Here is a 13,412-nt window from a genome sequence, read left to right as displayed (position 1 = left end):
GGGAAAGGGGGTCATCAAAGCCTGGAGGCACGTCGTGAGTGACCCAGAAATGAATTCGGATATCGAGCCGCATTCCGCACTTTTGGGACGCCTGGGAGCTGTGCATGGCACCAAAATTTCTGCGACTGACTCTCAGAGCTTACTGTGTGGCTTGTGGATTACAAGATGAGAAGTCGAGGCCAATGGATGCGCAGATGTATGACCACTACTCTGTAGCTGCAACGGATAAGCTAGAAGATGAAGGCCGGCAACCTCATCGAGAATGAAGGGGGGGGGGGTTCTTCAGTCTTGCGAACAGACAATGGAATCCGCATCCCGCGGTGATATCGGGAGGCTTGTACTATGTCGGAGGAGCCACCACGAAAGGGGTCAATGACCGAAGTCGAGACGTCTCTGCTCGCGGGGTGAGAGGGTAACATCCGTCTTGATGGTTATTCATAGTGAAAAAGCGAGTAAGGACGTTTCCCTGGTATTGCGAAGCCTTGGGCTGCAGAGCGGGCCAGCGGCACAGCATGCAGCGTGCAAATGTGACTACAGATTGTAAAGCGGGCCCAGGTTCAACGTCCAACAGCTTCCACCGTGATTCCTTACCTGTGACTGTGCCTTTGACTTGCATCTAATGCTTGCCACATAACGATTCCTCTCTCGTCATGGTGTAGACTGTCTGATAGACCTCGTGTATAGAATTACCTCGTTGTAGGCTCGCAGCTCCTTCCTACTTGATCGGTCTGCCCGTGACAGTCGTGGCACGTTGAACGGAACGTGGCAAACGTTACCGGTAGTCTGAGATGTGTGAGGTTGATGGAGTTCTGATACGGGGTCTTGAACCAAGTCTCGGCGCCTTCGGGTCAGGAGAAGCAAACAAAAAAGAACCCAGTGTGCTTTAGTTCAGACAGCGATCGAATCGATTGGCTTGTTCAATCTTGCCGTAGCATCGATACGCATACAATGAAAGCTCTGACCTCTCTCTGCAAGGTACGGGTTACGGGAACCGGCAGTTCGAGGAGTTGAGGGAGCCGAAGGTTATTGATTGGGGGCCCTTGGTCAGTGATGGATGTTCAACTTTCAAGATGCTGCGGTCGGGCACAGCAGGGGCCTCTTGTGCACAGTCCTTTCGAAGGATTGACAGTCGGCACATCTTGTGGGCTACAGCCTCCGCCAGAGATTGACAGGCCCGAGGGTCCTGCTGTCAAGCGATTCAGTCTAGGGCCCCTGACGTTGCGATTCTTGGGACGAACGACCGGGAGTAAATGAGGTAGCGGGGAATGACAACATTGTCAATGTATCGAGAAAAGAAAGGAGACGATGCGACCTCGAGATATTTTGACACGAGAGGCCGCCTCGTGTGCTATTATTTCACGGCGAATCAAGAACGTAAACGGTGTTGCGCAGGCAGGGCGAGACACGTGTGAGTCGCCGTAGCTGAAACTGTAAGCCGTTAGGCCGTCGAAGAGGTTCCTCAGCTTATGCAAGGTTGCACATGTCGAGTGCAAGTGGGAAGTCAAGAGTCTTGAGAGGCTGAGGGGGAAATTTGGCTGACCTCGAGCTGGTTTACTCGAGACTTGCACAACGCCAGTCAGTGTTGCGCCGGGATCAACAAGAGGCGCTGCGGAGGCAGTGACAGCCGGGGGAGAGGGCAAAGGTCTGACATGAGAAGAAGCCGCAAGCCGGAAAAGAGATGACGGGAGGAGAAGCAACGATACGATAACGGCGAGTGACGGCGGGTGATGAGAAGTGCGATCTGCGCAGGCAGGAAATTGCGGGCTTCATGTTGGAGAGGTTCCCATTCGACCGTGATGTTAGAGCTGGTAAGGATTCAAGGTGAGGAACCCTTGGGGAGAGACGGGTTGGTGGGAGAGGAAAACCAAGAGTTCAAGAGTACGTACCTTGTGTGTTCTCCTGGGACTGGGAGCGACCCCTGGAAGGAGCTCCCATGTCTAGCGTTCTTTCCTGCCCAAATGGCTTACTGCAAAAGTTGTCCCCACTCGTGCCTCCCCAAAGGGCGTTAGCGGGGATTCCGGTAGGTCCCAACTGAGGAAAGTGAAGGAATCCCCGGTTGTGCCTTCCCGGATGTCTTTGAATCCTTCCTGTTGGAGCGCAGGAGAGAGCCAGGCTTGCCAGGGCCCCAAGTTCCAAACTTCCAACCGATGGAGCAGCTTTTGAGATTGAGAAGCGCACAAAAAAGGCCATCCCGGCCTGGCCTGATGGATTGCCTGCCTCGAGATCGCGACCACCGATTCGCAATCTAGGTTCATCCCCTCTGGCGTCGTTTCATCCGGGTGATTTGTTTCTCATCACTCACGTATCTCTGGTTTGTTACCTAGCTTGCGTTGCGGATCGTGGAAACCTCCGTCGAGTTCGCGATGGGTTCCTGGCCTCTCACTGTAAATAGTGGAGAGCCGAACTTACCACAGTACGGAGCACTTCGTAGACGGGAGTAGGTCCATAAGAGCCACCTTACTCGAGAAGGTGATAGGGGTACGTATTTTTCCTTCATCTGCCTCTTTTCGCTTTGCAGCGTGCAATTGGCAAATGAGACGAGGCAGAGCATGATCAAGTGCTGATTTTCTCGGTCGACATGATAAGAAAAAGAAAGCAAGACAATAAACATCCATCCCACGTGTCGGGAAGTGTCGAGTAACGGTCGCCGGTTCCTCTTCCCGTAGTCCGGACCTTGTACGGAGTACTCTATGTGACTACTGCTTCATTGCTGCCCAGCGAGCGCAAATCTCTCCAAGTACAGCGTGGCTTCCCACCAATTGACCCAATCGGCAAGAGTGGCCCAATCATGGACGGTGTCGATGATGTTTGTCGAGGACCCTTTCCACGCTGGTTTCTTCTTATACCCAATGATCATCTTTACATGACTCTGGCCGGTACACAGTACTCAGTCCCGAGTGCTCTAGCGCGTGTACATGAGCACAAAAAGGCAGTGAGTGCGAAGTGTTCGGTACCTTGCGTGTTTGCCTCAAGAATTCTCCGTCTTCTGTAGCGGGCAGACGCAAGTGGTGGGCAGCTAGTGCCGTCCAACGCCGTTGCGAGTTTTTCTCTCGCTGCAATCTCCTTTCTTCTGCCAACTCCTTTCTTTGGGTTCGGGACCGGTGGCTTGCTGAATCGCAAGACCAAAGAAAATATCGAACTCTCGTGGTGTTTTCGACGAGAGCCAAGTCCGGCCGCATGGATGAACCGAGAGGGGAAGATATTGAGGTTGATTGAACAATAATGACAAGTAACGCAGAGAGGAGACCCGAGAGGGGGCCAACGGGGCGAGAACAAGCCGGATTCCGACTCATCATCTCATTTGAAATCCATAATCAAGGACGCGGCTGCAAGTGCCATCTGTTTTGGACGAGAGATGTAACGGCGCCATCAACCGCGGTCCGCAAGCGACAATGCGCAGTAAGAGGACTCTGAGCATTACTTCAATGCACTTCTGTATTCCAGTACTACCTAGGTACAGACAACAAAAGAAGCATGTCGCGCGCGTGTTCCGTGGGCGTTTTGTTCCTGACTTTTCCCCAAACAAAAACTCGGAACTTGGAAGGAGCAAAATGAAAATGGCCTCTCAACTTAAGGTACTTTACTACGTAAGGTACGGATACATCGTACAGATACTTTGGTCTCAGAGTCTCGTGGCTGGACCGTTGGCCGCGTCGTGCGTGCCTGGCTAATTTACGCCCATGTCATCCGGCGTCGCCTGGCCCTGGTGCTTCGTCTCCTCCCATCTGGATTGATTTGATTACTGGGTTCGCTTCCCAATCATAGCCATGATCGCTACCTACGGATCCCCTCGTGGACGTTGACCAATACGTATCCCATCCCACCCCAATCTAGCTAATCTCATTCAACTGACCAGGGACCCGGCCTTTTCCACCTCAATTCATGATCATGATCCCATCACAGCACTGCATCCCGCAGCTTCCTGCCCGTGGCTTACAACAAGCACACCAAGCAACACGCTAATAATACACTTCACAAGTTCACATCACAGCATTCGTACACGTACGTATACACTCATCCATCTGCCCTGCACATGCATCTAGCACGTTGGCCATCTCCTGCACGACAATGATTAGCCTCTGATGGCTCGTCTCGTCGCATTCGCCAAGTCGAATCCTACCTCCGCAATACACACGGCAAGCCGCCATGGACCACCATCTTTTCTCTCTCTGTCCCCAATGCTCCATCGACCATCCAGACTGTCCCTCGCGGCTTCCCGCTGCTGCATCCGCTGCACTACCACTGTGATGGTCTCGATGCCCACTTTGATGCTTCTCCTCCTCGTCTCTCCGTAGTGTACGGATACCTCCCACCCCCGGCTTCTACCCTACCTACCTTAGTGCTGTTCTTCCCATGCTCCTAACCCTTGCCCGTCCCATTTATTTCCATCCCATCTCAGCCTGTCCCGTGCTCGAGTTGACAGAATAGTCTGGCGCCTCGCACCCGGCTTCTTCACTCTGTTTCTTTTGCCTTGCGCCTTGCCTTGCCTTGCCTTGTCTCTCCTCTCTCGACTCGCCTCGCCTTCTCACGGCTTTCTTCTCTCCTTCTCCTCCAGCCCGATCTTCAGGTGCCGCCATTGTCACGCCCATTGGCCTCGGATGCAGCAGCCATTCTGTTCTGTCACCCCGTCCTGCTGGAATTAACGTCCTACCACCTGCGCAACCGATCCTCGCGCCCATCCATTTCGACTTGCCACTTAGCTGTAGGCAGTTGTACATTTATCCTTACACCCGTCCACCGTCCTTAAACTTGCCTCGTTCCTTTTGTCACTGTCACTCTGTCTCGAACCAACCGGTCCGCCGTCGCTTTTCTACCCTCGACTTGTCTCCAAAACCTCCCGACAGACTATCGACTGTCCAATACACCTTCCGTCGGGTAAGCCTCCTATATGTCTCAGTCCGTTTGTTGGTGCGGCCGATCGCAGCGGGAGAAGCAGCCTTAGAAGGAAAAGAAGGAGGGAGGTCCGGGACATGATGCTGACCACAAAATCTCCCCCACCAGAACCGCGAAACAAGCCTTCACGCTTTTCTCATCCGCGCCTCTGCACGACCAACGTTCCTTCTCCCAACGTCTCGCCTGTTTACATCATATAATTAGTACATTGCTCGAGCCTTGTACATACGCCAATCCTTACTGCTCCTTTTTTCAACTCTTTCGCCTCGGTTCCTATCATTGCCGCTCATCCTTACGGAGTCGCATTCCATTTCGGCCTTTCACCAAAGTCAATTTACAACGTCATGTCGACTTAGAACGGCTCTTGATCTCATTGCGACTTTGAGCTTGCCATCTGTTCTTGCGACTGCCGCGCCTTACTCAATCTCTCCTTTTCTCTTTGCGACATTGATTCCTGGCTTCGAAAGCCAGTCAGTTTCATACCTGGATTTACTACCTATATATCTCCGTTCTTAAGGTGGGAGCCCATCCAAAACCGTTCCCGAACATCCCTCCCCGGCTCATATACACCAATTATACCACCTCGGCCCCGGAGAACTTCATGCTAACTCGTGTCTGGGCTGTCCAGAAACGGCCACTCGAGCGAACCACTCCTTTTTATCGCTCTGTTTATTTTCTTCTTTTTACTTGTTTGGGTTGTTGCCCATAGCATATCACCTCACTTATTTGACATCACCTTGCTGCGCCCGCGACGCAGCAGCAGTAGCAACAGCAGCAACACCGTATCGTAGGTTTCACCAAGAACATTTCATGCATATTCCTTGCCGTAGGCCTCGGCCTCGCGCTCCTCCAATGTGCCTCTCCCGTAGCATCGAGCACTAACCAAGAGTCAGTGGGGGTTGAATAGCGTCAATGCACCAGTGATTGCGCGGTCAGACTGCTCCTCTGGCGCCTGTCATTTCCACCGGAAGCAAGGATCCCTGGGCTCAGCTGTGTGCTTTGATCCCCTACATTTGATTTTCCCCGAAACGGCTGGCGATCCAAGCACATTTGCTCGCTGTAAGCCAACCGACCATAACCTGCATGCTTACACTTCTTTTTTTGAGGGGTTCAATTGAGAACCGTTGCGCCCTTGACACCTCACTGCGAGTCTTTCTTCGTCTCCAGTGAGTCAAGATGGCTGTTTGGGAGACCGAGGATGAGTCCAAAGGCAACGCTGCCGTGACGGCGTTGCCAACACCACAGGACACGCCTTACAGAACACCATCACGAAGCTCGAGGAAATCCCGACGCTCCGTCACCCCGCCAAACGGGAAGAAGAGCCCTTCGCCTCCTCCCGTCCCACAGAATGACAAGGGCTCTAAGCGTTCATCCAGAAATATGACCAACGACGATGGCATCAGCGTTCTCGACCCACGTCGTTTCACTCCAACCTTACACGCCAATCTCGTAGCCGAGATCCTGAACTTGAGGCGAGATCAGGAAGAAAAGGCGAAACTTATCGAAAACCTAGAATTATCATTGCATGCCTCTCGCCAGGAGCAGGAGACACTTCAAGAGACAGTAGCCACCACAACAAAACAAAGCCGATCCCTTCAGCGTCAACTAGCCCTTCTAGAAGGTGGTACCTCATCAGCACTGGGCGAGCTCGCCCGCGAGAGGGACGAAGCCGTCGACTCAATTACAGAAACGAGAAAGAGACTCGAGTCCGCCCAGAAGAAGATTCGAAGTCAGGAAGAAGACTCTCAGAGGGTTCACGACCTTTGGGCTCAGGACAAGGACTCTTGGGAGGAAGAGAAGCGCAAGTATGAGCGTAGAGTCCACGTCGCCGAGAGCCGCTTGAAGGTGGTGATAGACGAGGTCGCCGCCTACCAGGCTGCACAAATGAACGGCAACGGCAATGACAGCGAGACAGAGGATCAAAACGACGCGGGAAGTGTGAGGACTATGAGCCTGACTAACAGTGTCCGATTTTCCATGCAACAGAGCCCCGGCAAGGTCTTCAATGGAAACTCGCTGGCGGACGAGCTCAACCTCGATGGCGACGACGACTGGCAGACTGACGACGGCGGACGCGAGAGCGCCATGTCCAACTATCGCCACACACGAACATTCAGCCGCGACAGCATTCTGTCCAAGATTCACCGACGACAACAAAGCATGGAGAGCCCCCAACGTCCTGGAAGCGTTACTAGAGGTAGACTTTGGATGAACCAGCCCGTCCTGGAGGCCCTGGAAGACGGGATCCAAGAGAACGATGAGGATCTGATGCCGCCTCCGCCGCCGCCGGCTCCCAAGGTCAGCTACACCGACACCGGAATTCAATTCTCGCCTCCTCCATCACCAAAGATGGAGCCTGCCAAGCCTTGCACACCGGAACCGCCTGCCAAGATCGAAAAGCTCACCGAAGTCGAGGCCTCTCCAAGAGGCGAGTGGGAGGTTGAGGCTAATCAAAGACGAAAGCGAGTTCATGTCAACCGACCACTGTCGATCGAGCCGCGTCCTTTCAACCACATGGTCTCTGCTGGTTCTCAGACTGTTGAGGAGCCTTTGAGCCCCCCGAAGACGCCAAAGTCTCCCTACAGATCTTCCACCCCGCCTCCTCCGGAAACTCCGCCCACGGTGATGGTTTCGTCCTCGACTCAGACCGACAAGCCGGTGGAGAGGCCTCAGACACCTCCTGTCTTGCGGCCAGTGCAAGAGTTGACCATCCCATCCATCAGTATCATCCCGCCAACGAGTCGTCCGACTACACCACGCGAGCACCGGCTTCCACAGTACGTCAAAGACTTTGGTTGCCAAGTATCCATCATCTCCTCAGCTCCCACAAAATCTACTGCTGTTCAGACCGAAGAGATTCTTTCTGACAAGAGGCTGGCGACGCTACCTGTCCACCTGCGCCCCTCAGCTATCACGTCCAGGCCCTCATCGCCCAGCATCGGGATCGCTACGGCCGTGACGAGTGATGATCCTCGCCACTTTACTCCGGTGCCGGGACATCTACCACCACGAAATCCTCGGAGACTCGCTACAAAGCGCAGCCTGTCGGACATGCCTTCGTCACCGCCGGTATCGCCAGTCTTTGGCGAGCAAACCCGCGACGCATACCCTGGTAACAATGATGACGGGCCACTTTCGAGAGAAGGCGCGCCTATGAGACGACCGCATCGCATCAGCAGTCTGTTCGCCGGCTTCCAAGATGCCCAAAGCTCCGATGAGGTGGACGAGTTTGATGCTGATATGAGCGACTCTGAGTACCGAACCGCCCTTTCCGCCCCTGGCATGAGAATGACGGATTCCCGAGCCTCCAACCGCACATCTGTCAGTACCTTTACATCACCGGAACAAACGAAGAGGTCAGCCCCTAGCAGGAACTCCATGCGCCTCGCAAACGATAGTTATGGAGGAAATCTGGAAAGCAGAGAAGCACCCAAGAGGCAGTCTGCCAAGCCCACTACCCGCGGGTATGAGAAGTCTACCGCGGGACCTTCGGGCAAGAACGTCATGCGGAAGGCTGCTATGATCCAGAGCGGAATTGCCAGCCACCAAGGCCGTCCTAGAAGCCCGAGCGTTCCAGAGTCTCGTGCTCCCGACCCTCCTTTCCCCATCCCTACCAGAGCTAGCTCTCGGCGACCGCCATTCAGTGCCAGCGCTCCGAGCGATGGCCAACGAAGCCCAACCAAGATGGACGCACCGTGGCATCGCCGAGGCATGGGCCGTAATCACTACCGTGCCGGCAGCATCCATCGTGCCAACAGTATACGTAAGGTGCGATCAGCTGCGGCCCTTCCTCGTAACCAGAGAAATCGGAAGCAAAGTAGGTCCCCGCCGCCCTTCTCGGAGACGACCGATGCGCCGGAGAGCCCCAGCTTGCCTCCTCTTCCGTACAACGACATCACCAGCCCTCGGTACGACACCAGCTCCAACTACCGGTCCCACAAGTCCAGGCTGTCGACAACAACGGCACAGACGGCTACCACCGATGTCAACTCCGTTGGTGGTGCATCCAACGGCGCCTCGCAAGCCACGGGTGTTGTTGATGCCATTGCGCAGACCATGGTTGGTGAATGGATGTTCAAGTACGTCAGGAGACGCAAGTCATTTGGTGTGCCCGACAACAGCAAGGACGACTCGAGCAACGACCGCCACAAGCGATGGGTTTGGCTGGCTCCCTATGAGAGAGCTATCCTCTGGAGCAGCAAGCAACCTTCATCTGGCAGTGCCCTCATGGGTAAGACTGGTCGGAAACGTGAGTCCTACATCTTGACTTAGCACTGAAAGCCTTGACTAACGTGAAGCAGTAACCATTCAGTCTGTACTCGACGTCAAGGATGATAACCCCGCCCCGAAGAACCAGGGTGCAGTTTTCAACCGATCGATTCTCATATTGACTCCGCAAAGAGCGTTGAAGTTTACGGCTACGTCTTCGGAGAGGCACTACGTGTGGCTGACGGCACTTTCATTCCTGGCTCACTCGACCCAAGCAATTCCTGAAATCGTCGCTGCTCCCCAACCTGCGAAACCAACCACGGTACCGGACTTTGAACCACCGCAACCTACCAGGCGACCTGGCATTCGTGATTCCATTCGACTGACAAAGAGCAAGGCACCCTCGGTGAAGAATCCCGGACCGCGAAGTATTCCAAGTGTGCCCAGCATTCCTAGCATCCCCTCTTCCAGGACAGGCGACGTCTCGGGCTACAAACACACAGAGGCATTCCCGCCCATGCCAACAAATATCAACAGCAGCAGCAACACCAATAATAACAACCATCAACGTGAGCGTTCTGGAGACGCAGCGGAACCACCATTTATCCCTAGGTTCACGGAGCGTTCGAATCAGAATGCGGTTCACGGACGGAAGCGAAGCAATACCGGAGGCCACGTCCCGCCCCCGCTGTCCTTCCGTGGATTTTCCGGACCAGGCAGCGTTGGACAGCACAGCTACACCAACAGCAACGCTGGCAACAGCGTTGGCACAGCCGGCTCCTCCGATATCTACCAGTCCCAGCCATCTCAAGGCTCAAGCAGGCAGAGTTGGGGCATGAGTACAGCCGGCTCTCAGCGGACGTCGGAAGCCTCTTCAAGACCCCCAGGTGCCAACTTCTTTGATGCTATTGGTACCGTGCGCATGGAGGCCTTCATCAGTCCATTAGCCCACTCAGGCTTTGACAGAGACCCTGATGAGTACGAGGAATACGGATACCGGGCTCGTAGGCGCAGCAAGGAGCTTCGAAGACGGCAGAGTCGTAGCCGTCACCGTGACAGCTATAGCTCTCGCGGGACGCGCGGCACAGACGGCTACCATGGCAGCAGCCGAGCGACCGTGGAAGATGACTACTTCCGAGATGACCCTTTCAAAGGCTTCTAAGTGAGAAGCCGTCAAATCCTTTACATTGTCCCTTGTCGCGAAAGGTTTGGATTAGCTGGAGCGCGCGGGATTGCATTCATTCGATACGATACCCAATGTGTACTATTTCTCATGTGTAATCAAGATGTGGTGAAACAGAACTAGACCCCTGTGCCACCTTGTGGACGAAGTTGGTAGGATAAAAAGGCGATGACTGCCGTCGGTGGGCCAAGGAGATGTCATCATGCCTGGTTTGGCCAGAGGACCGCAGGCTCTGATGGTCTCAGATGCTGTTGGGGGTGTACGATGTAGGTTAGGTAGTCAACAATGTGGTGTTGATATTACCTTTGGTAGTGTAGATAGGTCCTTCGGGACAGATGGATAGTCAATCAAAAACTGTAAAATTTAACCTTCAATCCTGATGGCGAAGCAAGCTTGATTATGATGCTGTGAAATCCTTACGGGTGAGAAAGTCTGCTTCTTGGCGGCCGTTCGTCGAGCCAGTGGTGCTCGGGGCGAAGTCGAATTACGGGCCGCTCTCCGGGGGCACGCACCGACCCCGCACCGCAAGCATCGAACTTCAACCCCCACCAAGAAATTTCGCCCCTCCATTGCATTCCAAGCTCGGAGCTTCCAGTGACAACGCAATTTGAAGCTCACATTTTTACCCTTTCGACACGGCCAACTCGTTTCACGCGTGATTGACACAAGACCTCATTGCCAGCGGAACACCGGATTGAAGCGCCGATTTTCTTCTGTGAATCACCTCGGACAGGATTAAATCGCAAATATCCCCCGCCTCTGGCAAACGTCACATAGCGATTCCTGTGTCGACGGACATACCCCGCGAGACCTCCCTCACATAACCTTCTTATACGAACCTGCTCCGACCGAACCGAACCGAAACCGAACCACTACCTCGAGGGAATCGGGTGCTTCACGAGGAACAGAGACGAAAAAGCCATGGAATCCGAAACGCTGGAGCAGATGCAGTCGCGGCACCGCAAGGAGCAGCGCGACCTTGTGGGCCGGATCACGAGCAAGAAGAAGAACGCTACCAAGAAGACGCGCAAGGGCGTGAATGATGAGTGTGCCGAGCTGGAGAGGCAGTTGAAGGCGAAGCATGAGGAGGAGGTGGCTGGGTTGTCTGGCGGTGGTGTTGCCGAGGAGGTCCAAGACAACGACGACGAGGCTACGAGAGACGAGACGGCCGAGGTTGCGGAGAAGTTGAGGGATACTACCATTTCCGAATCCGAAACGCCGGTAGGAGAAGAGAAGGAACAGACACAGACGCACGCACAAGGCCAAGGCCAAGGGAAGAAGCGCAACAGACAAAAGGAGCGCCTGGCGCGGCGGGCGGCCGAGGTCGAGGCCGCGGCGGAGAAGGCGCAGGAGGAGGCGAGCGGCATGACGGACCACCGTGGCATCGAGAAGACGTACATGCTCAAGGAGTTCAAAGCCAACGGGCTCGAGGAGAAGGAGATTGCGCCGGACGGGCACTGCTTGTTTTCTGCTGTGGCGGATCAGTTACGGCAGCTGGGGATTCCACTTGCTAGTGCTGAAGAAGCGAGTAGTGGTGGTGGGGACTCGACGCAGAAGCTCCCGTATAAGGTTGTGAGGAGGGCGGCGGCGGAGTATATGGTGTCTCACCCGGACGACTTTGCGCCGTTTTTGGAGGAGGGGTTGGAGGGGTACGTGAGGCGGATCCGGGATACGGCGGAGTGGGGTGGGCAGCTTGAGCTTGCGGCGCTGGCGAGCGTGTATGGGGTTGAGATTCGGGTTGTGCAGGATGGGAGGACGGAGAGGATTGGGCCGGCGGCGGGTGGTGATGGGGAGGAGGAGAAGAAGGAGATTTGGTTGGCGTATTATCGGCATGGGTATGGGCTTGGTGAGCATTATAATTCTTTGCGAAAGCTTACGGCGTGAGGGGTGTGTAGTTCGATGAGAGGGTGGAGTGTATGGAGAAGATTATATTCCCAACTTTATGTACATGGAGTTGGGGGCATTGCATGGCACAAGCATACATCATTGACCGAACAGAGAAGACATCTAGAGCGGGAACTATGTTGCGTCGTACTTCTTAGTGACTCCAGACATGAACCCAATCGCGAACCGAACCGTCCTCATTCATACCAGCGCGATGCGTCCTAGCAGGCTTGACGAGCGCCAACCGCTTCAGACCGGTGCCTTCACCACCGTCCTCGCTCGGGGCCGGGGGGACGACAACGACATCGGCCTCATCGCCCGCCAGCGTCGAAGAGGAGAAGTCGAGCGGTTGGCCGGGGCGGGTGAGCAGCGCGAGATAGATACTCGGGTTCAGACCCCACGGCGGCCCCGGCTGGGAAAGAGGTTTGCCGGACGGGAATTCGAGGCAGATGAGGCGGCCGGTGGCGGGGTTCAGGAGGGAGGACATGCGGGCTGACCATTGGGGGCGGGCTGTTGGGGGGAGGGCGCATAGGAACTTTGTGGATAGTTTGTCAATCTTTCTGTTCGTTTTCCTTGTTGCCTCTGGTCCTTTTCTTTTGAAAGGCCCTTTTGAACGTGGTGAGAGACTTACAGTGTAGTCAAAGATGAGGTCAAACGTCTTGCCCTCGCGAGGCCAGGTCTCGAGCCACGAGTCGGAGAAGAAGTCGCCAGAGAGCCACGTCACGGAACCCGGCTCGGCGCCGTTTGGTTGGCGAATGGCGTTTACGTCCGGCTCTGCTCCGTCTCCGTTTTGTTTCCGGTTTCCATTACCGGCCGCCGCCACCGCCGCAGCAAGTACAGCCTTTTGATTCTCCTTCGCCTCGGCGATGGCGGTGGGCGAAAAGTCCAGGCCGAGGACGTCGTAGCCTAGGTTTGCTAGGAGGAGGGCGTCGTGGCCTTTACCACACCCGGGAACGAGGGCCGTTGGCTTCTTCTGCTGTTGTCTTGCATGTGATGGGGCAGGAGGAGGAGGAGGAGGAGGAGGCGGGATGAGGTCTGGACGGGTGGTGATGATGTCCAGTAAGGCTAGGGAGGGCCCGCCGCGGTCCCAGGGGGTGAATCTCTCTTCCCAGAAGGCGGACCATTTCTGGCCATGGTTTGCGAGGGGTGTGTTTGCGAAAGCTGTGGATAGCTTGTTTGGGTCGGTTGCCATGATGGGCTGGTTTCCTATACTCGGAGTTGTGAATGGAGTGTGGTGTGAGAC

General features: G+C 55.0%; 4 protein-coding genes across 4 annotated transcripts; 2 read left to right on the top strand and 2 right to left on the bottom strand.

The window, feature by feature from the left end:
• Positions 1-2,686: 2,686 nt before the first annotated feature.
• Positions 2,687-3,481, bottom strand: BDZ83DRAFT_607847 (uncharacterized protein). Its single transcript, XM_060507454.1, has one exon. The coding sequence runs from the start codon at positions 3,294-3,296 to the stop codon at positions 2,841-2,843; it is 456 nt and encodes a 151-aa protein (XP_060368773.1). The 5' UTR covers positions 3,297-3,481; the 3' UTR covers positions 2,687-2,840.
• Positions 3,482-6,069: 2,588 nt separating this feature from the next.
• BDZ83DRAFT_748839 (uncharacterized protein) lies at positions 6,070-10,264 on the top strand (the record flags this gene model as incomplete). The annotated part of the gene is made up of 2 exons (XM_060513675.1): positions 6,070-9,142; positions 9,195-10,264. The coding sequence occupies 2 exons, from the start codon at positions 6,070-6,072 to the stop codon at positions 10,262-10,264; spliced, it is 4,143 nt and encodes a 1,380-aa protein (XP_060368772.1).
• A 942-nt stretch (positions 10,265-11,206) lies between these two features.
• Positions 11,207-12,169, top strand: BDZ83DRAFT_569867 (uncharacterized protein; the record flags this gene model as incomplete). The annotated part of the gene is made up of 1 exon (XM_060504239.1): positions 11,207-12,169. One exon carries the CDS (start codon positions 11,207-11,209, stop codon positions 12,167-12,169), a length of 963 nt encoding a protein of 320 aa, XP_060368771.1.
• Positions 12,170-12,323: 154 nt separating this feature from the next.
• BDZ83DRAFT_748837 (S-adenosyl-L-methionine-dependent methyltransferase) lies at positions 12,324-13,361 on the bottom strand (the record flags this gene model as incomplete). The annotated part of the gene is made up of 2 exons (XM_060513674.1): positions 12,324-12,704; positions 12,801-13,361. 2 exons carry the CDS (start codon positions 13,359-13,361, stop codon positions 12,324-12,326), a joined length of 942 nt encoding a protein of 313 aa, XP_060368770.1.
• Between the last annotated feature and the right edge of the window lie 51 nt (positions 13,362-13,412).

This window comes from Colletotrichum acutatum (assembly GCF_030867785.1).
Source record: "Colletotrichum acutatum strain CBS 112980 chromosome Unknown BDZ83scaffold_15, whole genome shotgun sequence".
In the NCBI taxonomy this organism is placed as follows: Eukaryota; Fungi; Ascomycota; class Sordariomycetes; order Glomerellales; family Glomerellaceae; genus Colletotrichum; species Colletotrichum acutatum.
This window is presented reverse-complemented; position numbering and strand designations above follow the sequence as displayed.